The following is an 18954-nucleotide window of genomic DNA, read 5'->3' as shown; positions in this document are numbered from 1 at the left end:
AACTGATGAATCGACTATGTTGTTGTTTTCTTGTTTTTTTTTGTTTTTGTTTTGTTTTTTTTGGGGGGGGGGGGTCAGTAAATTCAGTATATCAATGGTCAGTATATTTAATGGAGGCATGGAAAAAAATTTACCTTCATATACAGAGATTTAAAATATATGTCTGAAATATTCAGCTTTTTAATTCTCTTTTGTTCCCCAGGTAGCTTCAGAAGTATAGAAATATTAACACATTTTCACTCTGCAAACAAGGGAGCATGTTAAAGGCCCACATCACCCTGTGGGACAGGCAGTTGCACAAAGCTAATTCTTTCATAGGGATGAAAATTTGTCCCATTCACTTGGACACCAGGATCATTTTCTACTTGGGATTCCTTCTGTGTCAAAATAATGCTCTAATAGACTCAGAGTTTAGCACTCTTAAATTCAGAAAGCTGTAAACTGGAACAAGATGATTGGTATGTTAAAACATCTTAAACAAGTGGTCAGGTAAGATGATCTCTTAGGAATAATTTTACATAAAGTTCCCAAACAACTAGCATGATGTAAAAAATCACACGGCCTTCGTGGCCTTTTCTAGAAAGGGCATAGTCACTTTCCAAGATGCAATGGTCTCTCCTGTCACTTGGAGGAGTTTGACAGCTGGCAGTCAAACTTGATTACCAGCTGAAATTCCTTGTGGGGATCACCATGTTATCCTTGAACCCAAACATGGCCAGTCACTGACAGAATAGTTAGGTGGAGCTGACTATCCCATAAAAAAAGCAGACAGAGGCTTCTCATGAGAGAAAGAGGGAAAGGTATGCAGAACTGTCAGCCACATGTACACAGGCAGGCTGGAGAGCTCACACCGGCCCAGTGGAAGTCAGGTGCTGATATTTCAGTTAAAAAACATTTGGTGTTGCAGGTAACATCTTGTAACTCCGTTATTCCCATCGCTGGTAGGGAGAAATTTCTACTGCTGCTCCACCACACGAAGATGTTCTGGGATTAACAGAGTGAGTCATCAGGGAAGGATGTGTCCCAGCCCAACGACACGTTAGCGAGGATATGCCCGAACACTTCTTCTCGACATCGGCAGAAACAAACTTTTTAAGTTAAACTCTGTGGACACCGAGAAGCTGAAAGATCTGGGTCTGCTCCGAAGGCCTACTCAATCACCGACCCCCACTCCCGCACTTCGCCCACAATGGATGCGCCTCAAGCGGTGTGAGAGGAAGCAGAAGAGGGGTAAGCGCGGTGGCATCCGAGCTAGGCTAGCGGCTAGCCCACACAAACCCGCCATCCCCTCTATCGTTCTGGCCAACGTACGCTCGCTAGAAAATAAACTGGACGACATCCGACTGCTACGTTCATCTCAAAGGAATGTAAAGGACTGCTGTGCTTTTGTGTTCACGGAAACATGGCTCAGCGACAGTGTCCCGGACCGCGCCATTCAGCTCGACCAGCTAACATGCCACCGTGCTGACAGAGTCATCGTCGCGGGAGGTAAGACCCGCGGGGGAGGACTTTGTGTTTACATCAATGATGCCTGGTGTCGCGATGCTGTTGCGGTCTGCAAACACTGCTCACCAGTGCTGGAGTTAATGGTTATTAAGTGCCGGCCATTCTATCTACCGAGGGAATATACAGCCATACTCCTGTGCGCTGTGTACATCCCTCCCTCCTCCAATGTCAACAACAGGAATGAGGCACTGAATGAACTGTACCAGCACATCAGTGAGCAGCAGACAGCCCATCCTGATGCTTTTCTCATCCTGGCTGGGGATTTCAATCATGCAGACTTAAAGTGCGTGTTTCCAAAAATACAACAACACATAGACTTTCCAACAAGGGGAAATAACACACTGGACTTTGTTTACACCACCCAGAGAGGAGCTTACAAAGCTTTTCCCCTCCCCCACCTCGGCGCCTCAGACCATATCACTGTCATGCTAATGCCTGCTTACAGACCGCTCGTTAAAGTGACCAAACCGGTTCGTAAGCGGATACAAGTGTGGCCAGAGGGGTCTTCAGAGGCTCTACAGGACTGCTTTAATACTACAGACTGGAACATGTTTAAGCAGGCTGCCACCTATAACAACACCACTGACCTCCAGGAGTACGCAGAGACTGTTACTGCCTACATCAACAAGTGTATTGAGGATGTAACAGTCACGAAAACCATAACTGTCCGGGCCAATCAAAAACCATGGATGACAGGAGAGGTCTACAGGCTGCTGAAAGCTCGGAATGTTGCCTTCAGAGTTGGAGACGAGGCAAGCCTGAGGACAGCTAGGGCCAACCTTTCCCGTGGCATCAGAGAGGCTAAGAGACAGTACTCCAGGAAAATATCTCATCACTTCAAAGACAGCAGAGACTCACGGAGCCTGTGGCGGGGCATTCAGACCATCACAGATTACAAGCCCCCACCACAGACCTGTGATAGCACTATCCCCCTGCTGAACGAGCTGAACACTTTCTTTGCTCGCTTTGAAGTCCAAAACAGCACCACTGCACAGAAGACCCCACCCCCTCCTGGTGACCAGGTGATGACTCTGTCACCGGACAGCGTGAGGAGATCCCTCAGCAGGATCAATGCACGTAAAGCTCCGGGTCCTGACAACATTCCTGGTCGTGTACTGAGAGACTGTGCAGTGGAACTCACTGATGTCTTCACAGACATCTTCAACATATCACTCATCCAGGCTGTCGTCCCCACATGTTTTAAAGCCACCACAATCATTCCGGTTCCAAAAAAGTCATCTCCCTCCTGCTTTAATGACTACCGTCCTGATGAAGTGCTTCGAACGACTAGTCATGCAACACATCAAGACTGTCCTGCCCCCCTCCCTGGATCCCTTCCAGTTTGCCTATCGGCCCAACCGCTCAACCGATGATGCCATCTCCACTGCACTCCACTCGGCACTCACACACCTGGACAAAAATGACTCATATGTTCGAATGCTGTTCATAGATTTCAGTTCAGCATTCAACACCATAATCCCCCAACAGCTCATTCAAAAACTGGTCCAGCTGGGGCTCAACACCTCACTGTGCAACTGGCTGTTGGATTTCCTCACCGGTAGACCTCAAGCAGTACGGGTTGGCAGTAATACATCCAGCACCATCATTTTAAACACGGGGGCCCCGCAGGGATGTGTGCTGAGCCCCCTCCTCTTCACTCTGCTGACCCATGACTGCACTCCATCATACAGCTCCAACCTCTTCATCAAGTTTGCGGACGACACAACGGTGGTGGGTCTCATTAGCAACAGGGATGAAACCGACTACAGAAGTGAGGTGAGACGCCTGGCCACGTGGTGTGCTGACAACAATCTCTCTCTGAATGTGGAGAAGACGAAGGAGATTGTTGTGGACTTCAGGAGAATGCACACCCAACATGCTCCTCTGACCATTGACGGAGCGTCTGTGGAGAGAGTGAGCAGCACCAAGTTCTTGGGTGTGCACATCACAGAGGATCTCTCCTGGACGTACAACACCACAGCACTGGCCAAGAAATCACAGCAGCGTCTCTTCTTTCTCCGCAAACTAAGAAGAGCAGGAGCACCAGCCCCCATCATGTACACTTTCTACAGAGGCACCATCGAGAGCATCCTGTCGAGCTGCATCACTGTGTGGTTTGGAGCCTGCAATGCGTCCTGTCATAGAACCCTCCAACGCATAGTGAGAGCTGCAGAGAGGATCATTGGTGTCTCTCTCCCCTCCCTCCAGGACATTTACAGCACCCGTCTCACTAAAAAAGCCCTTTGCATAGCGGCTGATCCCACGCACCCAATGCAAAGCTTCTTCAAGCTGCTGCCGTCGGGGAGGAGACTGCGGAGTCTCCAGGCCAGGACCAGCAGGCTGAAGGACAGCTTCATCCATCAGGCTGTCAGGAAGCTTAACTCCCTCCCGATTCTGCCCCCTCTCCCCTCTCTCCTCCACGGTCTCACTGAACTCTGTCACACACACACAAACACACACACTCTCTGACTCACTCACTGGCCTGCACCAGTTACCAGTCACTTTGTGGAGCATTGGACTGCCATTACCTCATAAGACTTTGTTGCTACACTTTCTCTTACCGTACACTACTAAATCTCCATTTGCACTATTTGCCTATTTGCACTACTCTGCCTGGTTTACACTCAATGTCACTTACCCATTATATTGTATATTATATAGCTTTCTTGTTATATGTAAAATTGTATTTATTTAAATTTTTACTTTTTAATTATTTTACTTGCATTTTTAATCACTTTTATATTTAAATATATTTAAATGTTCATTTGCTATTTATCTAGGGATTGAGAGTAACGCAATTTCTATTCTCTGTATGTCCTGTACATGTGGCAGAATCGACAATAAAGTTGACTTTGACTTTGACTTTGACTTTGACACTGTTAGAGGTGAGAATTGGGAGAAATGCCCAGGAGTTAACATTTGTTCTGCTGGTTTTCCTTCAATTTGTTTCATCTGAAATAATTATGTTTATCTAAAAGTCAATGCTAAGACATTTGAGCTTTTAGTGCTGTAAAGATGTAAATTTTCATCAGGTCATTCGAAAACTAAAATTGTCAAGGTTTCACAGTGTGAAACTAAGAAGATGGACCACACTGCCATGTGAATCAGAGAGATTTATTTCATTGTGTAAAGGTAATTTGGTGACACCACAGAATAAATGGTTTTTATCTTTTTTATATGTATTCTTCATTGACTCGCAGTTTGCACTGAAACTTTGTGAATCAGGTTTTTGTTTGTTTTTTTACTTTGTTCTGGCAAATGCTTAATAGTAAAGGGGAAGCTTGTAAGAAACTGTGTAAAAGGCATGCTATAGCTAACTTTCCCTTTCTTTTGCCTTTCAGAATAATACTCATTTCCTTTAAACCACTCCCTTCCTCTCAACATAAAAGGTTTCAGTTGACTGAAAAATAAAACTTTTTGTTTAGTTGGCAGGCACTTCAGTGTAATCTGTTGTCACACATGGCTTTTCTCAGGGTCCTCCTGGGTTTCTTCCTAATTGCTGAATCAACAGGTGAGTGAAACAAAATTTGTTAATATTTTTATTCTGTACAACTAAAGGCTGACAAGAAAAAACTTTTATTTATATGAATGAGAGGGAGACTGGTGTAACAGGGAAGCTGCATGAAACAGAGGTAAAAAGTAACCAAAAGTTTAAAGACTGGAACAAAGTAATGGACGGTGAAAAAGAGCAATGAAGAAGAGAGTGCAGGCAGGATTTCAGGGGTGACTTGTGAAAGAACGGTAGCAGCAGGAGTGAGATGATAGTTCTATGTTGGGGGAAAACTCTGCAAAAGACCCAGGAGAAATAAAGACACAATGAGAGAAAGTTACTTTTTATGCTTTAACGTGTACACGGGTAAGCTGTTAAGAACAACTCACACCATGAACAGAGGCTTGGCACTTTTTATAGGAGAGACAGTGAGAACAGGATAAGAAAATAATAAACAGATAAAATAAACAACTCCATATGTGGCGCTAGTCTCGTCAGCAGAGAGCTGGGAGAAAGCTGTGAGAGATAAAACAATCTAAAACAATATGTCCCAAAACAGTATGTCTTTGCTGGGAAAGTCTAAAAGGATAATTCTAAACTAATCTAACCATAGACAAAGGGCATCTTTGTACATTTAAAAGAAGGTAAAGAAACATAGAATCATTTTTCCTGTAACATTCCCTCCTGTTTTAACTTATTTTAAATGTGCAAAACAGTTGTCTGAAAAGGTTACTGATTAGTTACGCTTAGCAATTTTCTAATTTTCAAAATATCAGAAATGTAAATCATGTGGTCTAAAGAATAAAACAAATAAAAAAGATAATAAAAGAACAAAGAAAAGTATAGTAAATGAAATAACAAAAGGAATAGTCAAGAGAAAGTAATAAAACTAAAACTACAAAAATAAAAGGATAAAAACCTTATGTTGTACCTGCATAAACTACTAATGTGTTAATCAGTGCATGATCACTTGACAAGTCATTTTTAATCACCACGTAATTTATTAGCAGCTATTACAGGTTCTCCTCTAACAGAATTGCAACGGGATGCTGTTCTTCTTGAGGCACGGCAACATAAGCAGTCATTGTAGTTGTTATCATCTTTGAAGTTATTACTCTTAGACATGGCGGTGTAGCTGCTCCAGATGTGTGGTCAGTGCATAAATGTCTCCTCCAGCGTCGTATCCATCAGGGATAAAGGTGCAACATGTCTCCCCGATCAGCTTGCAAACTCCTCCTTGTGATGCTGTTAGCAGGTCTAGAGTCAGTCTGTTCTTCAGCACCATCGTTCTGATGGCCTTCTGTTCTCCTGCTAAGGCCGTTCCCAGGGTCTTAGTCACCTCGGCAACTCCAATGCCGGGGATCAAGCTCTGTAAGAATTTCACTCCTCCTCAGATGCGAAACTCTGGTTCCTTTACTGCTTGGTGCCGTCCGTGCACATCCTGTCTGGTACTGAGTCTTTGTTTTTAGTGGCATTCGGTAGCTGTAGTTGGAGCGACAGTTGAGGCTCATCAGCGTCGTGTTACTGGCACAGGTTGCGTTGATTGAACAGGCCATACACTTCCTCTCGTTCCTCCGTGGGCAGAAAGTGTATATGTGCTTACATAGGTGAGTAGGCAGCTCCCCCACTGCCCGCGATCCATTGTTCATCACACATACTGGCAGTTGTGATGCGTTCGGTTTGTTCAGTAGAATTACATCAGGCAGTGGGTCTGAGACTTGGGGCCAGGTCAGTAGGTAGGTCTGTCCGAAACAGTTCACATTCGTGAGTGACGATGACCTCCAGGTTGCTTTTGCAGGGATGCTGTAGTTGGCCTTGGACCAAAGAGTACGGTAGCCTGGATGTGTTGCCAGGCCCACCAGACACCAACTGCGATCTTCAGGTATGCTGTACGGCCACAGGCCAGACGTCTGTGAGGATAGGGGCATATGGGTACATGCACAGCAGTCAGTTTTGTTATTCAAGTGAGCGATAGTGTTCATAAACTGCCACCAGAAATTAGTGGCGTAGCCATGGGGAAACTTGGTGTGCTTTCCTTTGTCATACAGTGTCTGCCTTTTCTTCATATAGCGTGACTTATTGTCCCTCACGGAAGCAAAGATGAGGAGCCCGGCCAGGGTCAAGCCCGCTGCAGTGATAAGCAGCCAACACCTCATGACAGCAGAACACACCCTCCTGTTGAGAGTAGACCCCTCGGCCAGAAAGGCTGATCCCTCCACCGAGCGAGATCACGACAATTGGGCGAGCCTGTGCCGGCTGAGTTTAGATGGCTTAACCTGATATGGTCCCTCCCACCTGGGTGCGCTCCAGTTTTTCCTTTGGAGCACCTTGATCAGAACCCAGTCACCAGGCTGTAATCTGCAAGTCACTTGATAGACATCATTACATTCTTCGTTATTTACAATCACCTCTTTATTTTCCTACAACTTAGACATTTTGCTACTGAAATTGTATCTGCCTTTTTCACTGGGTAGATTTCTGGCCACTTTGAGAATACATCTATAACCACTAGGGCGTATTTTTACCCTTGGCATTCATTTAGCTCAATAAAGTCCATATGGATTGTGTGAAAAAGATAAGGTGGTGTGGGAAAACAGCCTCTTTGTGGTCTCAGGTTTCCCTGAGCATTATATTTTTGACACGTCATGCACTAGTGCTTTTAGCTGTGGCAAAGCGAGAGTCCAGTAATAATGTGGAACACCGTAGCCTGGAGAGAGACACACGCGGCTACTGTTTTCTGTGTTAGTGCTATCTGGCTCTGGTGGGGTGTCATTTAGCATGCACTCAGCAGTCATGCCATTCTTTTCTGGTATTACACCTATCTTAAGTTTTGTCAGAGCGTCTCTACCTAGCAAATTTACTGGACACGACGGGTCATATATGCATTTAATAAAGCACCTGCGGCCACTTGCTGTATATACTAGGTCTAAAGGGGCAGTTAATTGTTGTACAGTTGTGTGGCCTGAGGCTGACTTTACAACTAATTTGTCCTTTGAAAACTGTAAGTTCTTAAGTGGCTGCCTCAAAACTGTTTTGCATTATTTCTCTGTGGCCTACTCCTACAATCTCGTGTGAAGTGACCTTCCTCTCCACGGTTCTAGCAGGCGTTGTCTCTATTTTATCTGCTGTTTCTGCGTGGCTGTCTACAGCCTTGGTGTCTGTGACGTTGCTTGCCTCTCTGTTCTGCAAATGAGTCTCTTAGTCTATTGTCAACACGTCAGCCTTATTTTTAAGTTACAGAATGCTTCTTCTCCTTTTTTTTTTTGTTTTTTTTTATTTATTTATTTATTTTCTCTTGGTTTGGGAGAATAGATGCAACACTACATTTTCACTTAAGGCATTTTTAGATAATTTCTAGTTTTTCAAACAATTCATGCATCTCACACATTTCAAACTTTGAAGTTAGGGTTGTTTCCCATTTATACATATATATACCGTATATATATTTAACTTTGCATTGCTCACAGCTCATAGCTCACAGCTCTAAACCTAGGCATTTTTCAATCATATGCCTAATCACTATGTGTCACTGTGACTCTCAATTTACAGACACTGTTTTGTCCGGCGTCTGGACTTTTCTTTTCTCACCACTGCTCGTCAGCAGGAGTGAGTTTTAATTTCACTTGCTTGATTACCCATCTTATTTATGTATTTACTTATTTTTTGTTTAAGTAATATATACACGATACAGCTGCTATCACCTTCGCTGGTATTAGAGACGAGAGTGGTTGCTCACACGCCCTTCGACTTTCGGACTAGTTCCGAAAGCGGTGTGAACTTTACGAGACGGAACTCGACCGTTCTCTCAACTCACCAGCACGTCAGTGAACAGCAGTAAAAGAAAAACACAGTAGGAGCAGCTCAGTCTCTTATTGGACCGTGAAAATTCAGCTTGCTCCGTTAATTAAAACGATACACACACACACATTCACATTCACAGCTTTGACGCGCGCGCGACCGGAACCCTTATCATAAGGGGAGCTCCCAGAGCTACTTACTCCCTAGACCCAGTCTAGACCCAGCTGGGGGAGCTACCCAGAGCTCCAAAGCTACCAGTCGACGAGCTTCCAAAGCTACCAGTCGACGAGCTTCCAAAGCTACCAGTCGACGAGCTACGCTACCAGTCGACGAGCTTCCAAAGCTACCTGTCGACGAGCTACTTCCGCTATTTTAAATTCCCTGAATTTAAAATGCGCTTTTACGCAAGATTGTGTCAGTGTGTCTGTATCTACCTGGTCAGTGTCGCCGGGTCTGGTCCACCTCGATCGGGCCCCACCACCGTGGGTCGCTTTCTAAGACATTGGCCAAGACCCGAATTTAACGCTCTTGGACTTTTATCACACACCTGGTGTGTGAGCTGTCGACAGGCGAACAACGTGGACTGGTCACGGAGATGGGACACGATGGAGGCGCTCCGGCTCTCGAAGGACCAAGAAATGTTGGGGGAAAACTCTGTAAAAGACCCAGGAGAAATAAAGACACAATGAGACAAGATCACTTTTTATGCTTTAACGTGCACACGGGTAAGCTGTTAAGAACAACTCACACCATGAACAGAGGCTTGGCACTTTTTATAGGAGAGACAGTGAGAACAGGATAAGAAAATAATAAACAGATAAAATAAACAACTCCATATGTGGCGCTAGTCTCGTCAGCAGAGAGCTGGGAGAAAGCTGTGAGAGATAAAACAATCTAAAACAATATGTCCCAAAACAGTATGTCTTCGCTGGGAAAGTCTAAAAGGATAATTCTAAACTAATCTAACCATAGACAAAGGGCATCTTTGTACATTTAAAAGAAGGTAAAGAAACATAGAATCATTTTTCCTGTAACATTCTACAAGATGGTTGTGAGACCTGCTTTGATGAACGGCTTAGAGCTGGTTCCACGAAAAGGCAGGAGGCTGAACTGAAGATGCTAAGGTTTGATTTGGAGTGAACAGGATTGACATAATTAGAATGAATATATCAGAGGTTTGGAGACAAAGTCAGAGAGGCAAGTTTGAAATGCAATGGCATAGTCCTCTTAGGAGTTGAGATGACAGACACCCCAAGCCCACTGTGCAATGCCCCCAAACTGCAAAAAAACAACAACAAACAAACAAAAAAAAAAAAAACACAGGAGCGATAATTAGCATGTTAAATGTTAAGCTTTCTGAAATTCATTCATGCGATTTCATGAACTGGAGACAAATGTGAGATTTGATCATTTCAGTTATCACTTACATTGTATAAACAGCAGCTACACGTATTAAAGTAACAGTAGAGCAAGATAAACTTCATACTTACCGATTGTTCTCTTTCCTTCAGCTCTGCAGCAGGATGTGCAGGTGAAGTTTGGAGCAGACGTCACTCTTCAGTGTCAGATTTCCACAGATGAAATAATCTCAGTGCTGAAGTGGAGCAGAGCTGACCTGAACACAGACGGCTACGTCTACTTCTACAGGAACAAACGATTCTATGAAAACTACCAACATCCATCTTTTCATGGCCGAGTGAAGCTGAGGGACCCAGAGATGAAGGATGGAGACGTTTCTGTGATCCTGAAGAAGGTCACGTTTAATGATGCTGGGATGTATGAGTGTCACGTAGCTGTGAGGAACCCTGTGAGAAATAAAAGAGCTCACACTGAGATCAGTCACTTCATCAACCTCACAGTCACAGGTGAGTCTCTTCCCCAGCCCGGAAATTGCAGCACTTGCTCACTTTAAGAAGAATTTTCTGTACTTGTGTGATATAGTAAATGACCAACCAATATGTGTGTAGGTAAAATAACTCACCCACTGTCCCCTCTGCTCACTTCTACTCCGATGGCGAGTGTGAAGGGTAAAGTCATAGCAATCTTCTTCTTTCAGCTGCTCCCTTTTGGGTTTGATACAGAATCTCACTCTGATCATCCTTAGCATCCCCTTCTGTCACACCAACCCTCTATGGATGATCTGATATCCTCGTGTTGGTGTTGTTCCCAGACCATCATGAAAATGTTGTTCCAGGTTCAACATTGCAAGTGACCAATCACATTGTTGTGACGTTATTCTTTTGCGCGCCAAGCCATTCGTGCATTTATGAAATTCCAATGTTGCAATGTTGCAATTCTACTTACTGTTTATTAAAGGGTTACGGTTAAGGTTAGGATTAGGGTCAGGGTCTGTTGATCGGCGGACAGAGGCGGTTTCACGCAGCTTAAGTACAGTTTTTTATTTTACGCCGGTTTTTCCCGAAGTCGCAAAAGTATGACGTCATAACATTCTGATTGGTCACTTGCAATGTTGATCCTGGAACAACATTTTCATGATGGTCTGGGAACAACACCAACACGAGGATATCAGATCAACCAACCCTCTATATGTCCTGCTTCACTACATCCATGAATATTCTCTGGACATATTCTCTCACACATGGATACTAAATGTACTTTGGTGGACATTGGTCATTAAATCTATATTTTAGATATATATTTGAAAACTTTTTGCTGTTTTCGCAGCTGTAAAATATAATTTGCTCCAGATGAGTAACTGAAGCTGTTGTCAGTAGTTTCACCTGCAGAACACGCACTCTTGTTGGTTTCTTATTTTGGTGTCTCAGCATTTCTGCTCTAACAATTCATGTTTTCTCTGCAGGTGAAACACTTAACAGCATGTTTGAGCAGCCCATCACTGAAGGAGAACATGGAGGTGGAAACATGCATTTCGTTCAAGAGAAAGAAACTCCAACTGTCCTGATGGTTGTTCCTGCTGTTGTTGTTGCTGCTGTCCTTGTTGTTACTATAGGTGGTTCTGTGCTTCTGTGGACGTTTAAAAGAAAGAAGCAGCAGACTACTGAGGCAACCACAGCTGATTTGAAATGTCCTGCTGCTAAAATTTAGAACTGAAACAGGTTTCATGGAGTGGATAGCCTGTCAGCACATCATAAACTGCCAACTGTCTCCACCTTCAGGTTTCTGGGCTCCCACATCTCTGCCTATCTCACTTGGACCCACAACAGCAATACCCTGCTAAAGAAGGCCCGGCAGCGGCTACACTTTCTGCTTGTCCTCAGGAAGAACAATCTGGACAGAAGCTGCTGCTGGCCCGTTCCCGCTCCTGAGTAGAGAGCATGCTCTCCTACCACCTGAGTGTTTGGTACACAGGAGCCACAACTGAGAACAGGAAGGCTGGCCAGAGGGTAATTAATATTGCCCAGAAACTCATTGGCTGCCCTCTGCCACCCCTGGGGGTCATCATCAGCTCCTCCTATATCCTCCTAATATATCTATATCACTAAAGCACTTCTGGATGGATGCAAACTGCATTTCGTTGCCCTGTACCTGTGCATGTGCAATGACAATAAAGTCGAATTCTATTCTATTCTATCAGGAAAACCAGGGACATCACAGGTGACCCCTTGTGCACTCTGGTTGGTGCCACAGGTCAATGACGTTCAACACCTCCAGACTCACTAACAGCTTCTCCCCTAGGCTGTGAGTAAACACGCTGTACATGTACAGTAACAATAATGGTCAATTCTATTCTATTCTATTCTCCATTCTCATAGCATTATTCATGATTCTCTTGCTCTTGACGGAGGTGGTCACACTTTTCTCCTTCTCCCTCTCCCTTATCTTTCCTGCTTGGCTTCTCGTGTCTTTTGTATTGTCTCGCTTATTCTCTAACCCTCAAAGAGTTTCTCAGTTTTGTTCTCTAAAACCTAAATAATTATGGATTTGATCAACTGGTCCCGTAATGGAATTGACACCTTCCTGGGCTTGGGAGAGCTTGATTGTCCTGAGGAGACGTTTGCTGCCGCATACTCGATGGTCGGTTGCGTCGTGTGTCTGGCAACACTCTCGATGGAGGACATTGAACGACATCTACCAATTCGGAACCACGATCTGACTGATTGGAGCTGGCTCGGACCTGGCTTATCGAAGTACAAGAAACGGCTACAGCTGTTCAAAATCCCACAAGGCTGGCCGACATTATAGATGATGGGCAGGGCTGTGAGTACTCAGACTGTGTTTTGAACTCAATATGGATAACATCTTGGAGAGAAGTCTTCCCCATGTGATGTTTGTGTAATGTATGTATGGTTGGAACGGTAAGATGACGCTGGCACGGCTGGCAGCCTTAACCCAATTTCCCTCTGGATGAATAGTATTATCAATCAATCAATTCAATTCAATTACCTCTTTTGAAAAAAAGCAGGAAAGGAGCTCAGGCAAAACTCATTGAAAAGATGCTAAAGACATCTTTGAACATACGTCTAAGGAACGCCAACCATTTCTTCACGGGTTGCTAGGTGACAGTGACAACGCCTCAGTTAACTGCTATCCTGAGAATCGCAGCCACTTTGAGGTGGCAGTTCTAACCACTGTAACATCAGCACACTCTGACATTTCCACCCGCCTCAACTGAGGAGTGTGGCTGTAGCTCAGGCGGTAGAGCAGGTCATCTACTGATCGGAAGGTTGGTCTAGTCTGCATGCCATCCTTGGACAAGATACTAACACCAAATTGCTCTCCGATGCATCCATTGGAGTATGAATGTGTGTAAATGTTAGTTAGAAAGCACTTAGAAACATGTGCTTGTGCGAATGGGTGAATACACAAGTTGTATAAAGCGTTTTGAAGCGCTCAGAAGAGTAGAAAAGCGCTGTACCAGTCCATTTACCATTTACCAAAGGAAAGGCACCCAGCATAAAATCTTTGTCAAATCTTTGTTTTCTTTTAACACATCTTTTTCTATTCGTACCTAAAGCTTCTATTGTTTTATTTGTCTGTATTTATTATTTTTCAATAAATTTAACTAAAAAATTGAACTCATTATATACCAGTACTGTCTTTCTTCTACTGAGTGAGCTCACTGAAACTTTAGGATGACTGAATCTTTTCAAGCATCAAACAAAGTCTGATCAGGAAACTTGTCTTGAAAACTATTGTTGGCATTGTGTCACTTTTTTGTGTGTTGTTTTGTTTTTTAAATTTGTTGTTTTTAATCCTGTGATTAACCGTGTGAGTGAAACAATTTGTTTCCGTAATCTGAGAAAATAAAGAGGAAATCACTTTTGCAAAAGAGTATACATTTTGAAATCCTTCAAAAACATGTCAAAATATCAGCTGAGAACGACACCTCGGGTCTTACAGCAACAGGAAATTGATTTATTTCATCATGTCTGAAAATAAATTCCCACCTGACCCTTCAGAAAAAGCTGATGTTTTACTCAGTAACAAGGCAATAAATTTCCAGAACATGGGCTGTCATATGCAGTTTGTTTTCCTAGTAATACCATGTACATATACAATTTTCAGGGTAGAAATTCTCATTTAAACTCTGTTCAAAGCTGCTACCAGATCAGCTTCTCCCTCCAAGTTTTGTTAAGCGTTGTTTCTATAATGAGTTTTGAGCAACAATATCATGGGATATACCAGTGGGATGGTCCCTGGATTTCTTGAAAGCATCTGACTTTAGGTTTCTGTCTAAGCTTTTTCTTTTCTTTTCTTTGTAATAATAATGGGGAGACTTGTGTTTTGAGGATTGTATGTTTTTTGGGGTCTTTGTTTTGGTTATCCATGATCCATCTATCGACCTTCTTCTGCTTATCCGGGGCCGGTCAGGGGGGCTGCAACCTAAGCAGAAAAGCCCAGACCTCCCACTCCCCGCCCACCTCCTCCAGCTTGTCCGGGGGGACACCAAGTCGTTCCCTAGCCAGCCGAGAGATATAATCTCCCAGAAAACCGCGCCCAGGAAGCATCCAGATCCCCAAACCACCTCAACTGGCTCCTTTCGATGTGACGGAGCAGCGGCTCTACTTCTACACCCTCCCGGATGCCTGAACTGCTCACCCTATCTCTAAGGGTGAGGCCTCATTCTTTTGGTCACCACAGCTCATAACCATAAGTGAGGGTAGGGACATAGAGTGACTGTAAATCGAGAGCTTTGCTTTTACACTCATCTCTCTCTTCACCATGACAGACCAGTACAGTGTCCACCTCACTGTAATCACAGCAACAATCCATCTATCGATCTCCTGCTCCCGTCACTTGCGATCAAGACCCTGGATACTTAAACTCCTCCACTTGGGGCAGGAAGTGGAGGAGTATCCTCTTTCATTTATTGGGCATTTTCTAGTCGGTTTCATTCTGACTGTATGGTCTCACTTCAGTCTTTAAGGTTCCTTTGCCTTCAGTTTTTTCAGTTGGCTCTTTGATTTATCTTGAGTTACGAAAGCGAAAGCGCATCAAATCTGATTTTTTTGACCCTATGCGACCCATATCCGATCATGCTATGACAGTGTGAACGGCACAAATCCGATATTTTCAAATCCGATCTGGGTCACTTTCGTATGTGGTACTGAATCCGACACATATCCGATGTTTCAGAAAGCGACTGCTGTGTGAACGGTCAAGTCGCATTAAATACGACTTTTATGTTACTGACACAAGACAGACGCCAATTATCAGCGCCGGAGAAGACATCGTGAACGCTTCCTGGCCATCCAGTGAAACTGTTGGGAAGACAACGTGAACATTTTATTTGTACTGTATAATCTGCAGATTCTGACAGAAATCTGCAACTATCCTTTGAAGCACCTCTCCGCTATAAAAAAGCAATAAGGATCATTATTAGGTTATCTACATTATTATGTAAATAACAAAATAACTTAAAGCAAAAATTGGGAAACGTAAAGTCCGAAGTCTTTATATCAGTCAAACTATATTGTTTGCTCTGGGTTTAAACAGAGTGCGTTGTGTGTGACGTCTTCTTTTGCGCATGCGGGCCGCTTTGAGCGTTCACACTAGAGCGCGTTTGCTGTCGCATTTTAGTTGTAGTGTGAACGAGCAGACAAAAAAAATCGGATTTGATCAAAAAATCGGAATTGAGCATCAAGACCTGCAGTATGAACGTAGCCTTAGACTTAGATCCTCCCGTGCCGATCGGCGTATCGGGCGACATGCATTGGGCGATTTATGTTGATGGATGCTCCATCATCCAGGTAAGAAAATCACATAAAATGGATTCTCTTTATCTGGATGTAGCAGGCAGGGCTATTTGGTTTCATTCATTGTGTTGTGCTTCATGAATCACCCAGAGTTCCCCTGTATCCTGTTCACCGTGCTTCCTGCCTTTGTGTTTAGCAAATTATTTAACTTTCAGTTTTACTTTGTCACTTTGTTTTATTTTTTTGTCCTTGTCTATGATTGTTTAGTCTTTAGTCTCAGTCTGCCTCAGTGTCTGCCTCCCATGCCAGTCCTGTTATATTCTCTTTGTTTCCTTACTCTTTCACATGAAAGGGGTGGTGTTGGCAGCATTAGACTAATGGGACTAAGGGGCTTTTAACAGACGATGAATCATTTTCCACAAATCTCTATGAGTGCTGCCATAAAGAACCAAAAATAAATAAATAAAAATGCTACAGTTTTTCAAAAAGACAACTTATTAATGGTGAAGAGAATCAATACTGGTTTGTTAAAAAAAGAAGAAAAGTCATGGTGCTCCTGCATCGGCTATTTCATTCTAATTTTCTTCAGTTTTATTTTATGACAGCAAAGTCTGGCTCTTGCTGCTTCCTGTGCTTCAGCTCGATGTACCTGGGGTGAGACTTTTTTTTTTTAACAATTATTGAATTATTACTGCTGAAATTTGCACATTTGTATGCTTTGGCTCTGTGATCTTAACTTCTGTTCTTCTCTCTGCTGAAAACCTGGATCCTTTGAGTGATTTACCTTTAGAGAGAATTTGTGGATCTAAATTGGACCAGTTGTGTGTGTGTGTTTCCCCTTTTTTGTGCACGTAGTGTGGCAGCTGCACCCTTGGACAAAAATGGATTTATCCCAAAGACAAAACTCCTAAATAGTTAGTAGATAGTTAAATAGATAATGTGTGCGCTGCAGTGAGGAGTGTTCAGACCTCAAAATTGGAGATTCCTCCGATGTAAGGGCCCGCATCTTTCCTCATGATTAATAGAGGGGCAGCAACCACCTCTCAACTCCTGCCGTTCAAGAGAATAACTAAAATGTCATTGACTTCTACCTTTCGACCTCTCAAAGTACTTTAAATATCCGTATGACAGCTTTGACCATCATATGTTTTTTGTGAAATTCTGAACCAATAACTGGATATGCCCGCCTTGTTCAGGAGAGACTCGGAGGCAGACCGTCTCTAAGTTTCACAATCTATTTATACACAGACACCAGGTGCAGATATATACAGGTGAGGGGGTACGGGAAGAGGGTCTCCGGGGAACACAGGCATGGGAAGGGGACACACGGGGCTATGTACACAATCCTTCGCTGATGCTCAGGTTAGCTCGGACTCCGGCTTTAGCTCACCAAAAAGCGGTCCTCAGGCTGACGAGAAGTCTGGCACAGGGAGGAAGAATAGGTAAGTTGCGGCACGAAAGAAACTCATGGAAAACCTCAGACTTGCAATGACACTGACGAGTGTTACACAATAATCCAGCAAAGAAGCATTCTCGGCAGCCGCCTTGAGAAGTGAGCGTGGTGATGAGACGATTGCTTGCAGGTGTCTGAGCCAGGGGCTGGAGTCGTCATGACTACGCCCTGGTAGAGCGCAGTGCGCGGGAGGAGAGAGGGAGACGCAACACAACAGAAACACTTGTAGCCATACAGAGTCAGCCGAGAAGGCACAGGGTCATGACACGCCTACTTGAAATGGAGTCTTTTGCCAGCAGTTCCGTACTTAATCAGGATTCTTTGCTTTTCCAGCAGAATAACTTCCAGCAGGCTGTTCTGGTTACTCTGAGTTCACACTTGCTTATCTGCAGATTGATTGTTAAACTGAATCTATTCAATTCCATTTTGTGGAAGCAGAGCAGCTTTAGTAACAACTCAAATCACCACAGAAGATACAAGAAGGCATTAAGTTTGTCTCCGAAACACTTGCTAAAAGTCTTTTTTTTTTTAAATTCATATGGGAAATAAGTGTTTTTATTTGTTAGTGTAGAGAAACAAATTATGTGGGAATTGTGAAAACTCCGTCATTGCAAGTCACCTATGACTGAAACCGAAAAAAACTGACATAAACCTTTAAAACTTTAATTTCAAAAACAACAAATTAAATCCAATTTTGGTCCCAAATGTCCAAAATCCAAATTTTTTTTTTTTTTTGTGGTTAAAAACAAAATTGGAAATATCTCTAATTATCTTTACATAATCAGGGAATTCTGTCCCTCTATGATGCAGTATTGATATAATCTGGAATGATATTCAGTTTTTCTCACTGAGTGTCCTGAGTCAGTGTGAAACTGAAGTAACTGATTGCTACTTCAGTTTCACACTGACTAACACTCAGTTTAAGGATGAGAAACTCTGTCACGGTCCTGGGTCTGTGACTCTGTAATTCTGGTTTAAGTTATTTTCTTTGACATGTTTTTTTTTTCATGGGTTTGATTCCCTGTATTGTTTTCTGCTTGTGTTATATTCATAGTTCATAGTCTTTAGTTTTGTCACTGTCGTCCTTGTGTTCCACATTTAGTTACTATTGTCTCTATGATTCATGTTCCCTCTGTTAGTCATGTCTCCTGTTTTATTTTATAGTCCCTTGCCTAGTGTTCAGTTTATTTAGTTTTGCTTCCTCCCTGTCTCATTGTGTCTGATTAGTTCCAGTTTCCCTCCTGTTTCCCAATCCCCTCATTATCCTTTGTGCATTTACCTTTGTCTTTCTTTGCCTGTCTGTATAGCTCCCCCTCTGTTTCCCATGTTCTCTTTCACCAAAAATCACAATAATTTTTATCCATGCGCAAATACTACTAGTACTAGTAATAGTCACAGTGAGTGGGCAATTCAGGGTTCAGTGTCTTGAACAGAACTCCTCAAGAAACTGGTACATTTCATGTACCAACCAACCAGGCCATCTTAGATCTTCAAAATTAGTTAATGTTAATTTTCAAAGTGTTATTAGTCTTCATAGCTGTCACGTTAGTTTACCTGTAGCCTTTATTCAAAATGGTATCCTGAGCCAA

General features: G+C 43.3%; 2 protein-coding genes across 2 annotated transcripts in view; one reads left to right on the top strand and one right to left on the bottom strand.

Annotated features, from left to right (window-relative positions):
* The window catches only part of LOC146578878 (Fc receptor-like protein 5), a 209377-nt gene that overhangs the window by 50908 nt on the left and 139515 nt on the right, over positions 1-18954 (bottom strand). The gene's annotated exons all lie outside the window — the stretch shown is intronic.
* LOC146578887 (uncharacterized) lies at positions 4966-12443 on the top strand. Its single transcript, XM_085269026.1, has 3 exons — positions 4966-5017; positions 10306-10659; positions 11616-12443. The coding sequence occupies exons 1-3, from the start codon at positions 4966-4968 to the stop codon at positions 11858-11860; spliced, it is 651 nt and encodes a 216-aa protein (XP_085125152.1). The 3' UTR covers positions 11861-12443.

Source organism: Mchenga conophoros, linkage group LG3 (assembly GCF_057382185.1).
Source record: "Mchenga conophoros isolate Kocher_MC1m ecotype Shallow Benthic linkage group LG3, M_conophoros_male_GT1.1, whole genome shotgun sequence".
Taxonomy (NCBI): Eukaryota; Metazoa; Chordata; class Actinopteri; order Cichliformes; family Cichlidae; genus Mchenga; species Mchenga conophoros.
Note: the sequence above shows the minus strand (reverse complement) of the source record. Positions and strands in the feature narration are given on the sequence as shown.